The sequence below is a fragment of the Pseudopodoces humilis genome, chromosome 6 (assembly GCF_049639895.1).
Source record: "Pseudopodoces humilis isolate 2021_Gansu_Grassland_sample_001 chromosome 6, ASM4963989v1, whole genome shotgun sequence".
NCBI lineage: Eukaryota > Metazoa > Chordata > Aves > Passeriformes > Paridae > Pseudopodoces > Pseudopodoces humilis.
In genome coordinates, this window is record NC_142205.1 from 46798086 (window position 1) to 46812423 (window position 14338).

At 41.1% G+C, this 14338-nt stretch overlaps 1 protein-coding gene across 5 annotated transcripts in view; it reads left to right on the forward strand.

The window, feature by feature from the left end:
- Positions 1-14338, forward strand: part of LEF1 (lymphoid enhancer binding factor 1) — a 71508-nt gene that overhangs the window by 43910 nt on the left and 13260 nt on the right. For 2 of the 5 annotated variants that reach the window (XM_088056212.1, XM_014259077.2), the window contains exons 6-11: positions 1683-1773; positions 3944-4027; positions 5861-5983; positions 6680-6842; positions 9496-9603; positions 13150-13198. In XM_088056212.1, coding sequence (XP_087912338.1) covers positions 1683-1773; positions 3944-4027; positions 5861-5983; positions 6680-6842; positions 9496-9603; positions 13150-13198 — 618 coding nt within the window. Of the gene's footprint in view, positions 1-1682; positions 1774-3943; positions 4028-5860; positions 5984-6679; positions 6843-9495; positions 9604-13149; positions 13199-13860; positions 13902-14338 lie in introns of all 5 variants that reach the window. The other 3 variants (XM_005517506.3, XM_005517508.3, XM_005517507.3) reach the window with 3 other exon arrangements.

The following is a 14338-nucleotide window of genomic DNA, read 5'->3' on the forward strand; positions in this document are numbered from 1 at the left end:
TTCCTAAAGGCAGTCACTTCTTTATTTTTTTAAATTTAATTCTTTTTCTTTTAATTTTTTATTTTTCTTCTTAACCCTCTCAAGAGAACTTGCTTTGGAGGGAACCGGCCATGTGGTGGCTCTGTGTGCTCCTGAGGGTGCTAAGTGCTGGTAGCCCTCCATAAGGGGCCAGAAGTTTAGGATTAGCAAGAGCAACTGTGCATTAGTTAAGAGAGAGCAGTGCTGTCTCCTTGGGTCAGAACTGCAGATTCTGGGGAAGGAGTGGCCCAGCTCCTTGAGCAGAAGTCATGTCATCAGTTCCAGGAGCATCAGCCATCGTCAGAGATGTAAGAGATGAGATGCTGCACTTCTTTTACACCTTGTTTGGTTTTCTTTTTTTTAACCATTCCGAAAGAGTGTTCCCCCTCATGTAAAAGCCCTGGGATATGTAAAGTGTTTCCTTTCCTGTCAGCTACCAGCTGTTTTACGCCTTTGAAAAGACAACTGGCTGGAAATTCGATCCTCACTTAGGTTGTGGTTCCAAGTCTGAAAATTCAGGTTTTTTTGAGACATTGACACCACTGGTATTTTTTTCCATGCTTTCCTGTACGCGGTCCTGACAGATTTTCTTCAAATCTTTTAATTAAATTCAGAAGATTTAAATACAAACTGGAGAGGGGAATAAATCAGTAGCATCAGTCTATAAACTAAGTCTCAAGGTAGCACACGCTCACTCTTGGACCTTTGGAGTGTCACCACATAAATATTTAATACCCTTTTAAAGCAGCTGATTTAACATGTGAAGTAGACTTAACAATTCCTTCTGCTTCACCCCCTCTTCCCCAAACACATTTAAATAAACCAATGTCTTTGTGGCCTCTGCAACTGTAATTCCATGTCTCCTGGGGCACAAGGTTTAGGTGAAGAATGGAGACCACAGACCCTTTTGGGATGAGGATTAGCTTTAATCTTGAGGTGATTCTTGCAGTTGTAGGACTTTGTGTTCTGGGGAATGTGAGCTGATGGATCATTACTGATGGGACTCTTATTTTTCCATGAAATACTACCATTGCAAAACAGATTGACCTTGGAGCCTACAGGAGTGAACTTGATGAAGAGCTTAGTTGGAACTGGAGTGACAATTGGAAGCCAAATGAATCATATCAAGTGTGACCATTACAGGCCTGAAAATGATTCTTAATTAACCACTGATCCTCTGTGGTAGCAAGTTTCCAAAATCTGTGAATCCATAAGGGAATCCATGAAAATGTAAAAGTAGCAATTTACCTAATCTAATAGCTCTGCTGTGCTGCCTCTTTGACAACGCTTTATTTTCCCCTTGTTTCATGACGTGTTAGAGAAGAGGTCCTCAGGATCCTGTCAGGTTTGGTGAGACCATTGAGAGGACAGTAGCATCTAATGCACTTCACAGGAGATCTAAACTTGCACAGGTCCTTACCCATACATTTATTTTCTCCTTCTGTGTTGTTGGTTTTTTTTACACTATCTCACTTTGAATTGCAGTATGGTGTGCAAATTGTTTTAAAGGTGGCCCATGGAGCCTTTTGCTTTTAACACTAACCAAGAAGGTGGTTGTTCCTTATCCACAGCACTAGTGCCATTGTAGTATCAGCTGGGAACTGTAGGTCATACATGGAGTATTTTGAGGGGAAACTCACTCATTCTTCTGTGCTTTTCAACAGGCATGTCCAGGCATCCTCCAGCTCCTGATCTCCCTACCTTCTATCCCTTGTCTCCAGGGGGGGTTGGACAGATAACACCACCTCTTGGCTGGTAAGATTTTTTTAGCTTCTTTTCAGACAGGTGCATTTTCACACCATTCACTATTGTTGAATCAATGGCAGCAATACAAAACAATAATAATGTCATTCTGGTAAGAAATTGCTACTTTATTTTAATTGAAAAGGTGAAGAAATGTCGATCTTTGAAATTAAATGAATCTGTTCTTTGAACACGTACAGAAATTGAAGTGTGTAGATTTCACTTTGAAGTCTGTATGTTTCTTATGGCTCAGATTTGTGGCTCTTAGCTTTTGGAATGGTAGGAGAAAACTGTTCTCAAGTAATTAAATGTAAATTTTAATACACAAAATTGCAATTACTAAGGAGAAGGGAAGAGCTTTGAAAGGGGGGAATCTTGAAACTCCAAATGGAGAACAAACTATTGTAGTCTGCTGCTTTTTACAGTTTCTATGTGGAGAAGCCTCTGCCACTGGGATATCTTGCTGCTCTTGCTAATACTAGCACTCTCATGATCTCTTGCTGCCACTCAGGGTGTCATTTTCCTTTTGGAGGAATAGATTTGGCAGGGTGCTTCATGTCTGCTTGGGGCAGACATGTTCTTGCCTTCAGTTCTCTTGGAGCAGGGAATGAGGCAACTCAGCTACAATTTCAGTGCTTTAGAATCTGTATTGTGACTAGTCTGTGCCCACGCAATGAGGGATGCATATTTTTTTGTTTTTTAATGTCTCCATGGGAGGGAAACATGATCCAGATGACAACAGGCAGAGAAAGTAGAGAGCAGAAGATGGTGAAATGTATTGCTGGCATCTCTTTCAGGAAAGGCCACATGCCTTTTTGGAACAAATAATAAGTAGATATCAAATGGAATTATCTGACTATCTAATTTTTTAATCATTTTCCCCCCCTCTTCCCTGTTTTGCTGCTTAGCTGACTCCTCACTTCCACCACCAGGCAGTTGCTAGCATGCATTTTCCAGATGTGTTCGGTCATTTCTTCTGAATGGTTTCTCAATGCAGAAGCTGGGGGGAGGGAAGAGGGAAAAGAGAAAGAAGAGGAGAGACAAGATCCAACCTTACAAGACTCAGGGATGTGTTCAGCAGCACTCACCAACAGCAGGACATACTCAGCTGTCCCTTAAGCTATGGCTCCCTGCTGTGAGGTAGCACTGTTGAGACTTCCTTCAACTCTTTTATTTCATTTCCCCTTCCCTTTGAGCACTGCTCATTTCTAGTAATATGCTCCAAGAGTGAAACCTGTGTCCTGAACCTTACAAAGGCCAGGTTCCATTTTTTCTCATCTGAGAGCTGATTGACCAGTTGATAAGCAGCTGCTTGAATAGGATTGATGTGTGTGGTGTCCCTCTGGCTGGTAGAGGTGTTTGGGCTGAACTGGCATTTGCTCACATTACCATCACATGCTACTTCAGGGTGTTCATTGTAGTCATGACTGAGCCATTGTGGACTGAAAATAATCAAAATGTAGTGATGATGATAAAAATTAAAGACCTCAAATGATGGACTGGTGGCAAAATATTCTGTATATGTGAGAGTGCAAAGGAGGAAAAAACTTCACACAAGCTTCTCTTACTGGACTGCAAAGTTTGATCTTTAAGTAGTAAGATAGACTTGTGTCGCTGTGGGCATTTACATGGTTGGGTTGGGGTTTTTTTATGGAATCAATTTCTACTTAGAAAAGCTGTCCATTTGTACCTCACTATAGCATATGCTAATGCAGAGAGTCCTAAGTTTTCTAAGACTTAGTAAAACTGTTCAAAAGGCTTTTTTGCTTAATAATTCACCATCTGGTGTTCTCACTCTGATCTACAGTAGAACTATTTGGAACAAGATGCTTTTTTCCTAAGAGCTTGTTTAACAAATCTGATTCCAGTGCTTTTAAAACTAGGTGAGAGAGGGATGGAGTTAGAGGAGTGTGGATGTGTGTGTGTGTGCCCTGGGGGAGGAAGGCTGGTTGTTTTGCTTTCCTTCCCAGTGGAAACTTAGATTGGGAATCTTTCAATAGCAAGGGAGAAAGTTCAAAGCATTTAAGTATTCATTAGTTTCATTAGGAGAACTCTTGGAAGTGTTAGCTCTTACTATTTATTTGTGACTAGTACTGAGTTCCCATCAAGAGCTTGTAACTCTAGAGTAACCATTGAATACCATATCATATGATTGATGGGTTCCTTTCTTCTGTGACCTCAGGCAAGGTCAGCCTGTATATCCCATCTCGAGTGGATTCAGGCAACCCTATCCATCCTCACTCTCAGTCGACCCTTCCATGTCCAGGTAGGTGTAGGAGGTGAATGACTGACTGGGGAGTAACTGCTGGCATTAGAGGGCAAGTTGCTCTTCTGCTTGCATCTTGGTCTGCCTTTGCTTGCTTTTCAGTCAGCTAAACCCTTACGCATATATTTTTTATTTAACTTTTGCGTGTATATGCAGTTTGCCTGGATCCCACACTGGTCTCATTCAGCATTTTCTTGTCAGTCTCTGAAGTGTTGCAATGAGTAGCACCAGTGATTTGTCAAAAATTGATTGAGCTGTTTCATCTGAAATGAGTCAGTTCATTTCTAGATGCAACACCTAGTGTTGTGCATAGCATCCTTGGGTTTTGCTCATGCCAGTATGCAAACAGGTGGATTGTCACTATAGTCTGCGTTCTCTAGGTCCAATTTCAAATTTGTTGGTAATTAGTCTTGAATCACGTAGGTAATGCTCTGTGTGGAAACTTGCCCACAAGTAGGTATTTCATAGCCCAAAGCCACTAATGGCAGGGGATGCCAGCACAGTATTTGTACTGGTGTGTGACTCAGGCACTGTGTCTTTATGTCTAAGTGCAAGCGAGCAATGCTAATCGAGACTTGGCCGTGACCCACTCCAGACCTCCTATGCTCTGCTTTCGCATTCTAAAGACAGCTTCTGCATCCTGTGCTTGGTGTACAAGAGGTTGCAATATACAATTCTTGGGGATTTTTTTCTGTGATCTGTAGAAGAGCCATCCTCTTGCACAGGGATTTAGGGCAGGCACTTGATAAGTGGTAGGTCCTCTTACCTCTTTGTGTGTGGGCTCTTTTGGGTTATCACTGTCCCCTCACTTCTTTACAGCGGAATGATAAGCATGTGCCTGTCAGGGTAACTGGGAAGAAAACCCATTCTTTCTCTGTGATAAAATCACTTGATTTGGTTACAGGGCTTTGTGTTTCCTTTATTTTGATCACATGAAGGAAAAGGGCAACAAAGGGACTAGGGAATGGTGAAAGGAGAGGCTGGATGCCACTCCTTAGCTATCACTCGTTCAGCAAAACTTTGGAGCATGAGCTTGCTTTTGATGTTAACAGTTCTTTCCACCAGTTTAAAATACAGCATGCAGGTTTTCTGCTGTGCCAGAGTTTGCAGTGCTCAGCACCTTCAAGATCTGTCTCAGCTGTCCTTGAGAGTGACCTGGGTTAGTAGGGTGGGTTCAGTTAGTGGTATTTTTATTTTCCATTTTCCTTGTACAAATGAAAGAAAGCTTTAATTAGGACAAAAATCTCTCCCTGCTCCCATCCTTCATACAGGATGTAGGATTTTCAAAGTTTATTTTAAGCATTTGAGGTAAGAATAGTGGGTTCATTCAGATGAAATGATGCTAAAATCTTTTAAGTACCTTGAAAAATAAAGAGAGCCATCGGGGACTTCTTGAAAAGACTCTTCTTTCATTTTATTTGTTTCTGCATGGCAGTTTTCTCCTTTGCATTGGCTGGTGGTGGATATTTCAAGGATGTTTATATCTTGGTGTGGAAATACATTTTTTGGTTAAGAAGTGTGTATTTTTATTTCTAGGCAATGCAACAGTACAAACATTAACTATTTCTCGTGTGCATTGCCAAAAGTATTTGCCTGAAAGGTAATAAAACAACTTCTCTACAACCAAAATGCTGATTGATTTGTTAGTTTGTTTTTCTTGAATAATTGGGCTACAATGCACAAATCTTAGCCAAATATTTTTCGTGTCCTCTCTAAGAGTTGCCTTCATTGCAAGCTCCATGGCATTTGTATTCTTGGAGTGTTCTGCTACTGTCATATGTTTGATGCCTGTCTTCAGTGGGGTTACAGACCTTGCTTTGTTTTCTCTTTTAGGTTTTCACATCACATGATTCCTGGTCCTCCAGGCCCTCACACAACTGGAATCCCTCACCCAGCTATTGTAACACCTCAAGTAAAACAAGAACATCTGCACAACGACAGTGAGCTAATGCATGTGTGAGTCTGCCTTTCTGCTCTAGCCCTTAATGAATAAATGTTTGAGAACTAACTTGATCTGAAGAAGAGTCAAGGATGCTTCAAAAAAGTGCCTTTCATGACCTCTTTGAATTTTAACTCTTCTATGACTAAAACAGGGACTGTGGGCTACGCTTTGGTAAGGGTAATGAGAAGACATTTTTCATTCCAGTCCAGCACTTTTAAGCTGTTGGCAACAGCCATCTTGATTCAGTTGTAATCATGGACCTGTCCAGTTGTGTCTGCTGCTTGAGTGTGAACTCGTGAACTTCTGCTGGAAAAGTTCTTACCTGCAAAATTCGCTAGCAAAAAGCTGTCTCACCGCTTAGTACTCAAAGGCAAAAGACCTAGGAAAGAAGGGGATGAGAAGCTGTTCTCCTGCCTGTGGCAGTGGTCTTTTAGGGCATCATGGATAGCCTTTCAAAAAGAGAATTGAGACAAGCTTGGAGCAGATTCACAGATTAAATGTTACTTGCTAGAGAATGTCAACCTGACATCCTCCCTGAGTATTAAACTAAAAGATATGAAAGTGGATGGGACATAACCACTGAAACCCTCATTCTTACTATTTAAGTGCTATTGTAACCACAAGTTATTAATTTCCCATTGGATCTTTTTAGGTTGAAGGCAAATTAATGCTTTTTTTCCTTTCCTTTCCCTTTCCCAACCACGTTTTAGGAAGCCTCAGCACGAACAGAGAAAAGAACAAGAGCCAAAAAGACCTCATATTAAGAAACCTCTGAATGCTTTCATGTTGTACATGAAAGAAATGAGAGCAAACGTTGTAGCAGAGTGTACTCTGAAAGAAAGCGCAGCTATCAACCAGATCCTTGGCAGAAGGGTATGTACAGGAGGGTTTGTGAGCGCTCACGTGTGCTGCTAATTTGTGTTTTCCTTTAGCTGGGTGTGAAGGCTGACTTTCTGCTTGAGGTGATAACTGATGTGCAACTATCAAATTAGTTATAGAAGATAAGACATGCAATAAAAATAAAAGCAGTATCTTGATTTTCTTTTTTTAACATTAACAACATCATCAAATTTGTGTCTGTTCCACTCATGTTACGGTGTCAGCATCTAAGACATGAAATACCCTCAGTCACACATAGAAGGAACATTCTAATCACTTTCTGGGTCCTCCCTTAGGCTGGTGTCCATCAGGGGAGGAAGGGATCATTCAAAGATGAACACTGGATGCCACTGGAGATGAAACTCCATAAAAGTGAATATAATGTGGTCCAGTTGTAGTCATGTAGGTTGGGAGGGACCCACAGAGGTCATGTAGTCCCACATCAGCACAAAGCAGGTCCAGTTACATCAGGCTGCTCAGGAACCTTCCCAGCCAAGTTTTGAATGTTTCTGAGATCATCAGCTGAGTGCTGATGATCCCAGTACATGTACCAGAGCCTTGCTGAGAGCTGTATGCCTCTGTGGCACTGTAGTCATGTTTTGTACTTTCCACGCTCAGAAAAAAACCTATGCAGGCCAATTCACAGTACAGCCTTTGTGTTCTCTGCCAGTGTTATTCTTCCAAGGAAAGACAGCAGGGGTAAATGCCCATTTTGTAATTGACTCCCAGTAATGAGAAAAGAGGTGACTTTTGTATCAATCTGAGTTTGAGCAGGGATTACTCTAATTCCCACCTCATTTTGATCACTGACCAGTATTGAGAGGCACTGTGATGCTCTGAAAACCCTGTACTTTTAAGTGGGAAATCAGTACACGACCTTAAAGTGCTCCTTTAAGTGCTTCCAATGTACAGTTGGAAGACTTCCCCCTCCAAACAGAGCAGAATTCTACCAGCACTTGTCCCAGCTCATGCAGTCTGCTGCCTTCTGTAGATCTTGTTACCTCCCCTTAAAGGACTGTCTTGGTACTTGCCTCTTCCACGTTTTCGTGCAAGTCTCTGGGATCATGTATGGGCCATTTGCTCAAGAGTTGGGCTTGATGATCCTTGAGAGTCCCTTTCAGCTCACAGTATTCTGTGAACTACCCTTACAGATGATGGCAATCCTAGATGATTGATCCTAGTTAGTGTGTCAACCTTGTTTTCTTGGCCTGAACAAGGGCAGTAGCTTATCTCTGTTTTGGTAAGGAAGCAGCCTCAGGGCTCCTTTGCATGCTTTTTCTGCAGCTTGGACTCCTCTTTTCAAGTTACTGTTCTCCATGAAAATATCTCAAATTCCACTTTTCCTATGGTGCAAATGAAGCATGAGTTATCCAATGCAATTGTTTGGACATTAATTATTGTCAGGTGTTTTGAGTTCAGTCCTCCTGGTCACTATTTATATCCTGTGCTGTACCAGAGGAGGAACTGTCTCTGTTCTCAGGGGCTGAAACTTTGCACGTTGCTGGGTTCCCTGATGCCACAGCAGTGTGTTCACTACCTTCCAGTTTTTGAATGTGCATGTGAAGTTTGAGAGTTGCAGACAGGCTGAATTGCTGTGCTCTCAGTAACACGTCCAACTCACCAAGTCAAGGCAGACAAGAGCTTTAGCTCACATCCTCTGATGCGTAACCAAACAACATATTAAATCATACAAATGTGATCTGATCTGAAATCTTAGTTCTGTATGTTAGTCTTGTATGACTGTCTTAATGATTTCTTAATGATTGTTTGTCTGGTTTTTGGATTTTTTTAATAACTTCTTCCCTTACTCCACTATGGATGTTGTAAAACAAGAAGATGCATCTAATGCTGCAGCATTGGAACATAATCGTAAATAAAAGGCCTTTACTCTTTCTAGTTTAGGTTTGTGATAGGTGTTTAAGCAAGAACAAAATTACTAGATACTAATGTAGTTTTTTGTTTGCTTTTTTTTTTTTTTTTTTGCAGGGGGGAGGGGGATGTTTTTCTTTTTAAGTACATGAAACTGGGAAATTTATTCCTGCTTGGCTACAAAGGTCAGCTCATGTAACTTGTAAGACTGTAGTTCTGTGATTTCTTTATTTGCAGTTGCCATTTCCTTTTTCAGTCAGAAAGCAGGTACCTTAAAGTTGAATACTTAGAAGCTGATTTTGGAATAGGGGTTCTGGTGCACAGAAAGCCTTCTGTGTCAGCATTGAAAACTTGTGTCTAGTTGCTGCTTGAAACCAAGACAGCAGGCCCTTCTGCCAAGGGGAGATTGCTGCCCTTTTTGCAGCACAAACCCCCTCAGTTCTGTCAGGAGATAAAGGCTGTTTTTTGTTGGGGTTTGCTTTTGTTTGTTTGTTGGTTTTTTTCAAGTAGTGCTGGGAGAGCATGATTCTGTGAGCAGATTATTTGGTGAGCCCTGTTTCCATAAATAATTTTTGTCTTGCTCAAGGCACTTGGCATTTGCAGAGCTGACAAATGCCTGAAAGTCGGTTAATAAACACAGGTGCTTGTAATTGCTAATGAATTCCACTTTTGCAGTGGGGAAGGACTGAATCAAAGTCACTAAAACACTTGCTCAAGTCATCTGTTGCCTAGGTATAAGTTAGTTCCTAGTCTAAAGGTGTGTTTATTTTGTTTGCAGTGGCATGCTCTCTCCCGTGAAGAACAAGCAAAATATTATGAACTAGCTCGTAAAGAAAGGCAGCTACACATGCAGCTTTATCCAGGCTGGTCTGCAAGAGACAACTATGTAAGTCACTCACTTGAAGACTCTTTTTAAAAATTAATTTTCTTTTTGTAACTTCTAAAGTTATTATTGTTTCTTCTTTTTCTCTAAAACTTGTGGAAAATTCTGGATGAAGGGATGGTGAACATACGTATAACATAAGCCTTATATTTGTTTTCACTTGAAGCACCCAGAAAGCTTGGGATTTTGTTGTTGTTGTTGAGATGCTTCTTATGAAATTGACAGATTTTGAGGCAAAAAAAATAACATGAAAATTTTTTTTCTTAAGACAATGGCCAATACTGTCTGAAAGCTCATGTTGTACTGTACAGCTGTGAATTTTCCATCATTTTCTATTTGATCACTTTTTATCCAGAAATCTTTCTTAGACCTGAGAAAAAAGGATGTCTTGTTTTCAAGAGAACTGTAAGCCATGGGGTCACAATGCAGTCTGAACTTTAGCTGAAATCAGAATGGTCCATCTGTGCAAATCTTGTATAAGTAACCCTCATGGTAAAGCCTGCTGTTATACATAGATAAATGTATATGTTAAGGAGTTTTCCCAACAGTTGCTCTTGTTTTACAGTTAACTATTAAATAGCCTGCACTGCATGGTTACACTCTGGTGCCTACAACAAGCTGTCAGTGTAGCTAAATGTGATGATATCAAGCTCAGAAGCTGCAGTCCTGAGAGACTGATCCTAACCCAAGATCTGAGTTCCATTCTGTCCCTCCATTAGATGTGACACCATCTATGGGGATAGGAAATGTACATGCCATATCTGGCTCAATTTTCCTTCTGCATTAGGTGGACACTAGTTTTTCTCTACTTCAGTGATGTCTTCAGAAATTAAGGATTGAGATCCCTAAATACAGTGTTAACAGAAACTGTAGAAACTGGCGCTGAATACATTGACACAGAAACTATGTGATTATCTCTGAAGGAAATACCCATGTCTTGCTGACATGCATGCCCAGTTTTGTAAGCACAGACACAACTGAAAGCCCTAGCAGCTTCTTTCTGTCTGTTTTATACAGCAAATAAACTATCCCAACACTACACAGATGGGGTTTATTTCCAGTAGCCAGATCATGTCAACAGAGCTGTCTTGAAGTATAGCTGGGAACAAACAGGGTCTTAGGGAAAGATTCCCTGGAAGCGAGGGGGTTTTGCTTGTCTCAAATTTACTTGGTGGAAAATCACGCCACTTTGGAGTCTTGTCAGCTCATTCTTACTGGACAAAAGATGTCCAGTAAGGACATCAAGATGGTCCTGTGACGTTTGGTCATGTTGGCTTTGAGAACCCTGTGTGCTGCCCCAGCCTATGCCACACAGCACAAGCAGCAGACCTGCGGTTTCTTAAATGCCTTGACAGACATTTGGAGTGTGTGAGGTGGCACGTATGAGTTATCTCTTTGATGTGCTTCTAGCCTACATCCTGTGTGGAAGTATAGCTCTGACATACTCCAGTCCTGTATGTTACAATGAAGAACTCTGCTAACTTCCTCTTGCAGCCCTCCCCTCTGCCTCTCCAGGAATGCACACGTTCTGCAGTGGCGGTCAGATGGTGATCATAGGAGAGTGTAGTTTATCACTGAAACCTTTTCAGATACACATTATCTTGGTTTTTTCCAAAAAGTGAAATTGTATTAATTTAGCACAAGTACTACTCCAGTATTTTGAGGGTTAGGAGTGACTTAGGGGTGGTTCTTTTTTTCACAAAACAGTACAAGTAAAAATTACATACTGTTTGGTTTTAGTTCTTCTATTTTGGTTTGCCTGGTTATTCAGGTTTTTAGGAACTCAAAGAAAATGTTAAACATTGTTATTCAACTGTTAAAACTACCTTTTTCATATGTTTTTATTTATTACTGATACCCAAAGCAGTCATGCAAAATTGTGTGATAGACATGAGAAGCACAATGTTTTCACAACGTGAAGGTGTCTGTGTGTGCTGCAGTTGTCAGAAGCTATCTTGCCTGGGAATGCTGACAACTAGTTTTCAGCCCAGTCTTCTATTCCTTCACTTGTGTTTATCTCATAGGTAGATCTCAGATCAGCTTTCAGACATAGAAAATAGAACAAATTTTCCTCACATGACTTTTCCATGTTAACATCTTCACTAATGTACTTTCCTCTCTAAAAACATGCTGCCTTGGTGCTGAAGTGATAAAGTATATTGCTGTGAGTTCTCCAGAGCCCTTGAAACGTGTTTTCTAACTTTGAGTCTTGGTCCTGACTTCAGAATCTTGCTCACAAGGCGTTGGCCAACCCTGTTGCCAACCTTGGGATAAATAAAGATAGGAGCTTGAGAGTCAAGCAGGCCCAGACTGTCAGAGCAGAGTGGAGGCTACTTAAGTTCATGCGCTGGAGCTTCACCACAGCCTGTATTTGGAGTCCTCCCTTGCTGTCTATCAATCTGTGAGCACTGTAGGGATTTGAGGTGGTTTCTCACATCACTTGCTGCCCATCCCAGCACCTTGCAGAGCTAGCTCATGGAAAGATGTGTCCCAGCACCTCAGCCTTTCCGCTCTGAACCACTGTGTGTGTGGCATGCTCTGGGCTGGGACATGCAGCTGCCAGCCATGAGAGTGGGGGGCCAGAGGATTGGCAAGCAGCCTGCAGCCCTGCTCAGCAACTGCACCAGCCTTTCTCAGAGCTCATCTGTTGTTGCTTATCCAGCTTGTCTGGAGGCTTTTTTAAAATATAAATGGATATGATTTTTTTCTTAAAACACACACAAAAAGCTTTCACTGACTATACAGGGCAATAAAGACAAGACGTATGGAGGAGTATCAGTGGTGGTTAGGGTGATGCAAGATGATTGAGGTTTAAAATTGTGGGTCTAAGCTGACCTTTTGTTTCTGGTGTGGCCATTTCCATAGATGGGGGTGCAGGAGAAGGCTGAGTGTGTAGGTTGGCACTCTGTGGCCTGTGTGGTCTCTGGGAAAGACAGCTGCCAGGCATTCATTTATGTTCTGCACTTCAGCCATGTTAAGGGTGCTGTGCTATAGAGTCTCTGCTGTTTGGGTATTGCAGAGCGCGCTCTCCAGGCACAGCCACACCAGACTTGGCTTTTGTTCGGGTACGAGCATTATCAGAACAGTTTTAGTTGGCTGGTTTGCACCCTGGAGACAAGTCGTGGTTGTCCTAGGTACTTTCAACACCCTGTCTGCTCCTACTATGTATGACAGTGTAAGTATCTGAATGTGTGAAGAGTTCTTGTGAGAGCCATCAATTATGATATCAACATACGTTGTCAGCAGATTATTGAGCATGAGAAGTCTTTTAGGTGCTTGCGGCTGCCAGTGTTAGTTGAAAAACTGCCTGAAATTGTAGTTCCATGTGGATATAAATATATGTATTGCTGATGTGCAAATTTCTCCATAGATGCTCAGAGCAAACTTTGTTACCATTGAACTAGTTAAAAGCGGGATGGAAAAGCTACCCTGAAAATAATTGGGTTTTTTCCTAATATTTTCAGTGTCTAGATGACTTTTGCTGTGAGGTAAGTGACAAAAAAAAAGTTCTATGCATATAATGGTATGATAAAATTTCCTATTTTTCAGGGGAAGAAAAAGAAGAGGAAGAGAGAAAAGTTGCAGGAATCAGCATCAGGTAGGCCATGACCACCTCTTACTTGCCGTTCACCTCAGGTGTATTTTAGAAACCAGGGCTTGCGCTATTTAATTTTTATGAGCTTTTGTCTAACACTTGCTTCTGATGGATGTTTTAAGATATTTCTCTTGGAATGTAAGCTTGTGAACATGCACACAACCGGTGCCTCCATCCCCTTACACCTTTCTGAGCAGCAGTCCTGACGGCATCATCATCTTTGGCTGAACTTACGCATTGCTGCAATCATTGTCGTGTTTTACCTTTGCTTTTCTCCTCAATCAGTGTTGTATCATCTTTAGACTTAACTATGTCTCAAATACTGTGTGGTATTTTTGGACACCGGAAACTTTACACAGACCTTTTGTAGTAACTGTATTTTTTTCTCACTGTATTTTATATTTCTCTGTACACTAACGGCTGCCTAGTAGGTTGGCTAAAATCATCAGTGAGGTCTCCTCTTTGCCTTTAAAATATGTAGGAAGAAACACCCTGTTTTCCCCAACAAAAAATGGCTGGTATAAGAACCATAAAAAAACCCAAACAACAAAACCAAAAAACACACACACAAAAAAATTCCATGTAACACTGTAGCAAACAAACTTACTTGGAATGTGCAAAAACTCTGTAACAGAAATTTGTTAAAGGAAAACAATCTTCTGCAGGTACAGGCCCCAGAATGACAGCTGCCTACATCTGAAGCATGGTAAGAACTTCTCTAAAGCTTTCCTGCTGATAAAACTGAATTGTAAAATAAGCCTTCTTATAAATTTTATGCAATAATATGAATTTAGCAAAAATTGCAGAACTATCATATCCCAAAGCTAATGTTACTTTGATTACTGATGGTTTTTATACCGGCTATCTATTAGGTGTTCACCATTTCACTGCTTAACCATAATATTTTCAAATTGACCACACCTCACTGACTCACTGCAAGTCTGCCTGTGAACCAGGGATGGATTTATTAAGCAGTGCAAGCCCTCCTAGACTGTCACAGCTCATAAGAGCAAGGTAGACTCTGGCTATGGAGTACATTTTATGTGCTGACAACAACAAGATTCTGGCTGGCTGGGTACACCTTTTAAAAACAATTTATTCACCTGTATACTAACAAAACACCTGCTAAGAAAATGGGACTGT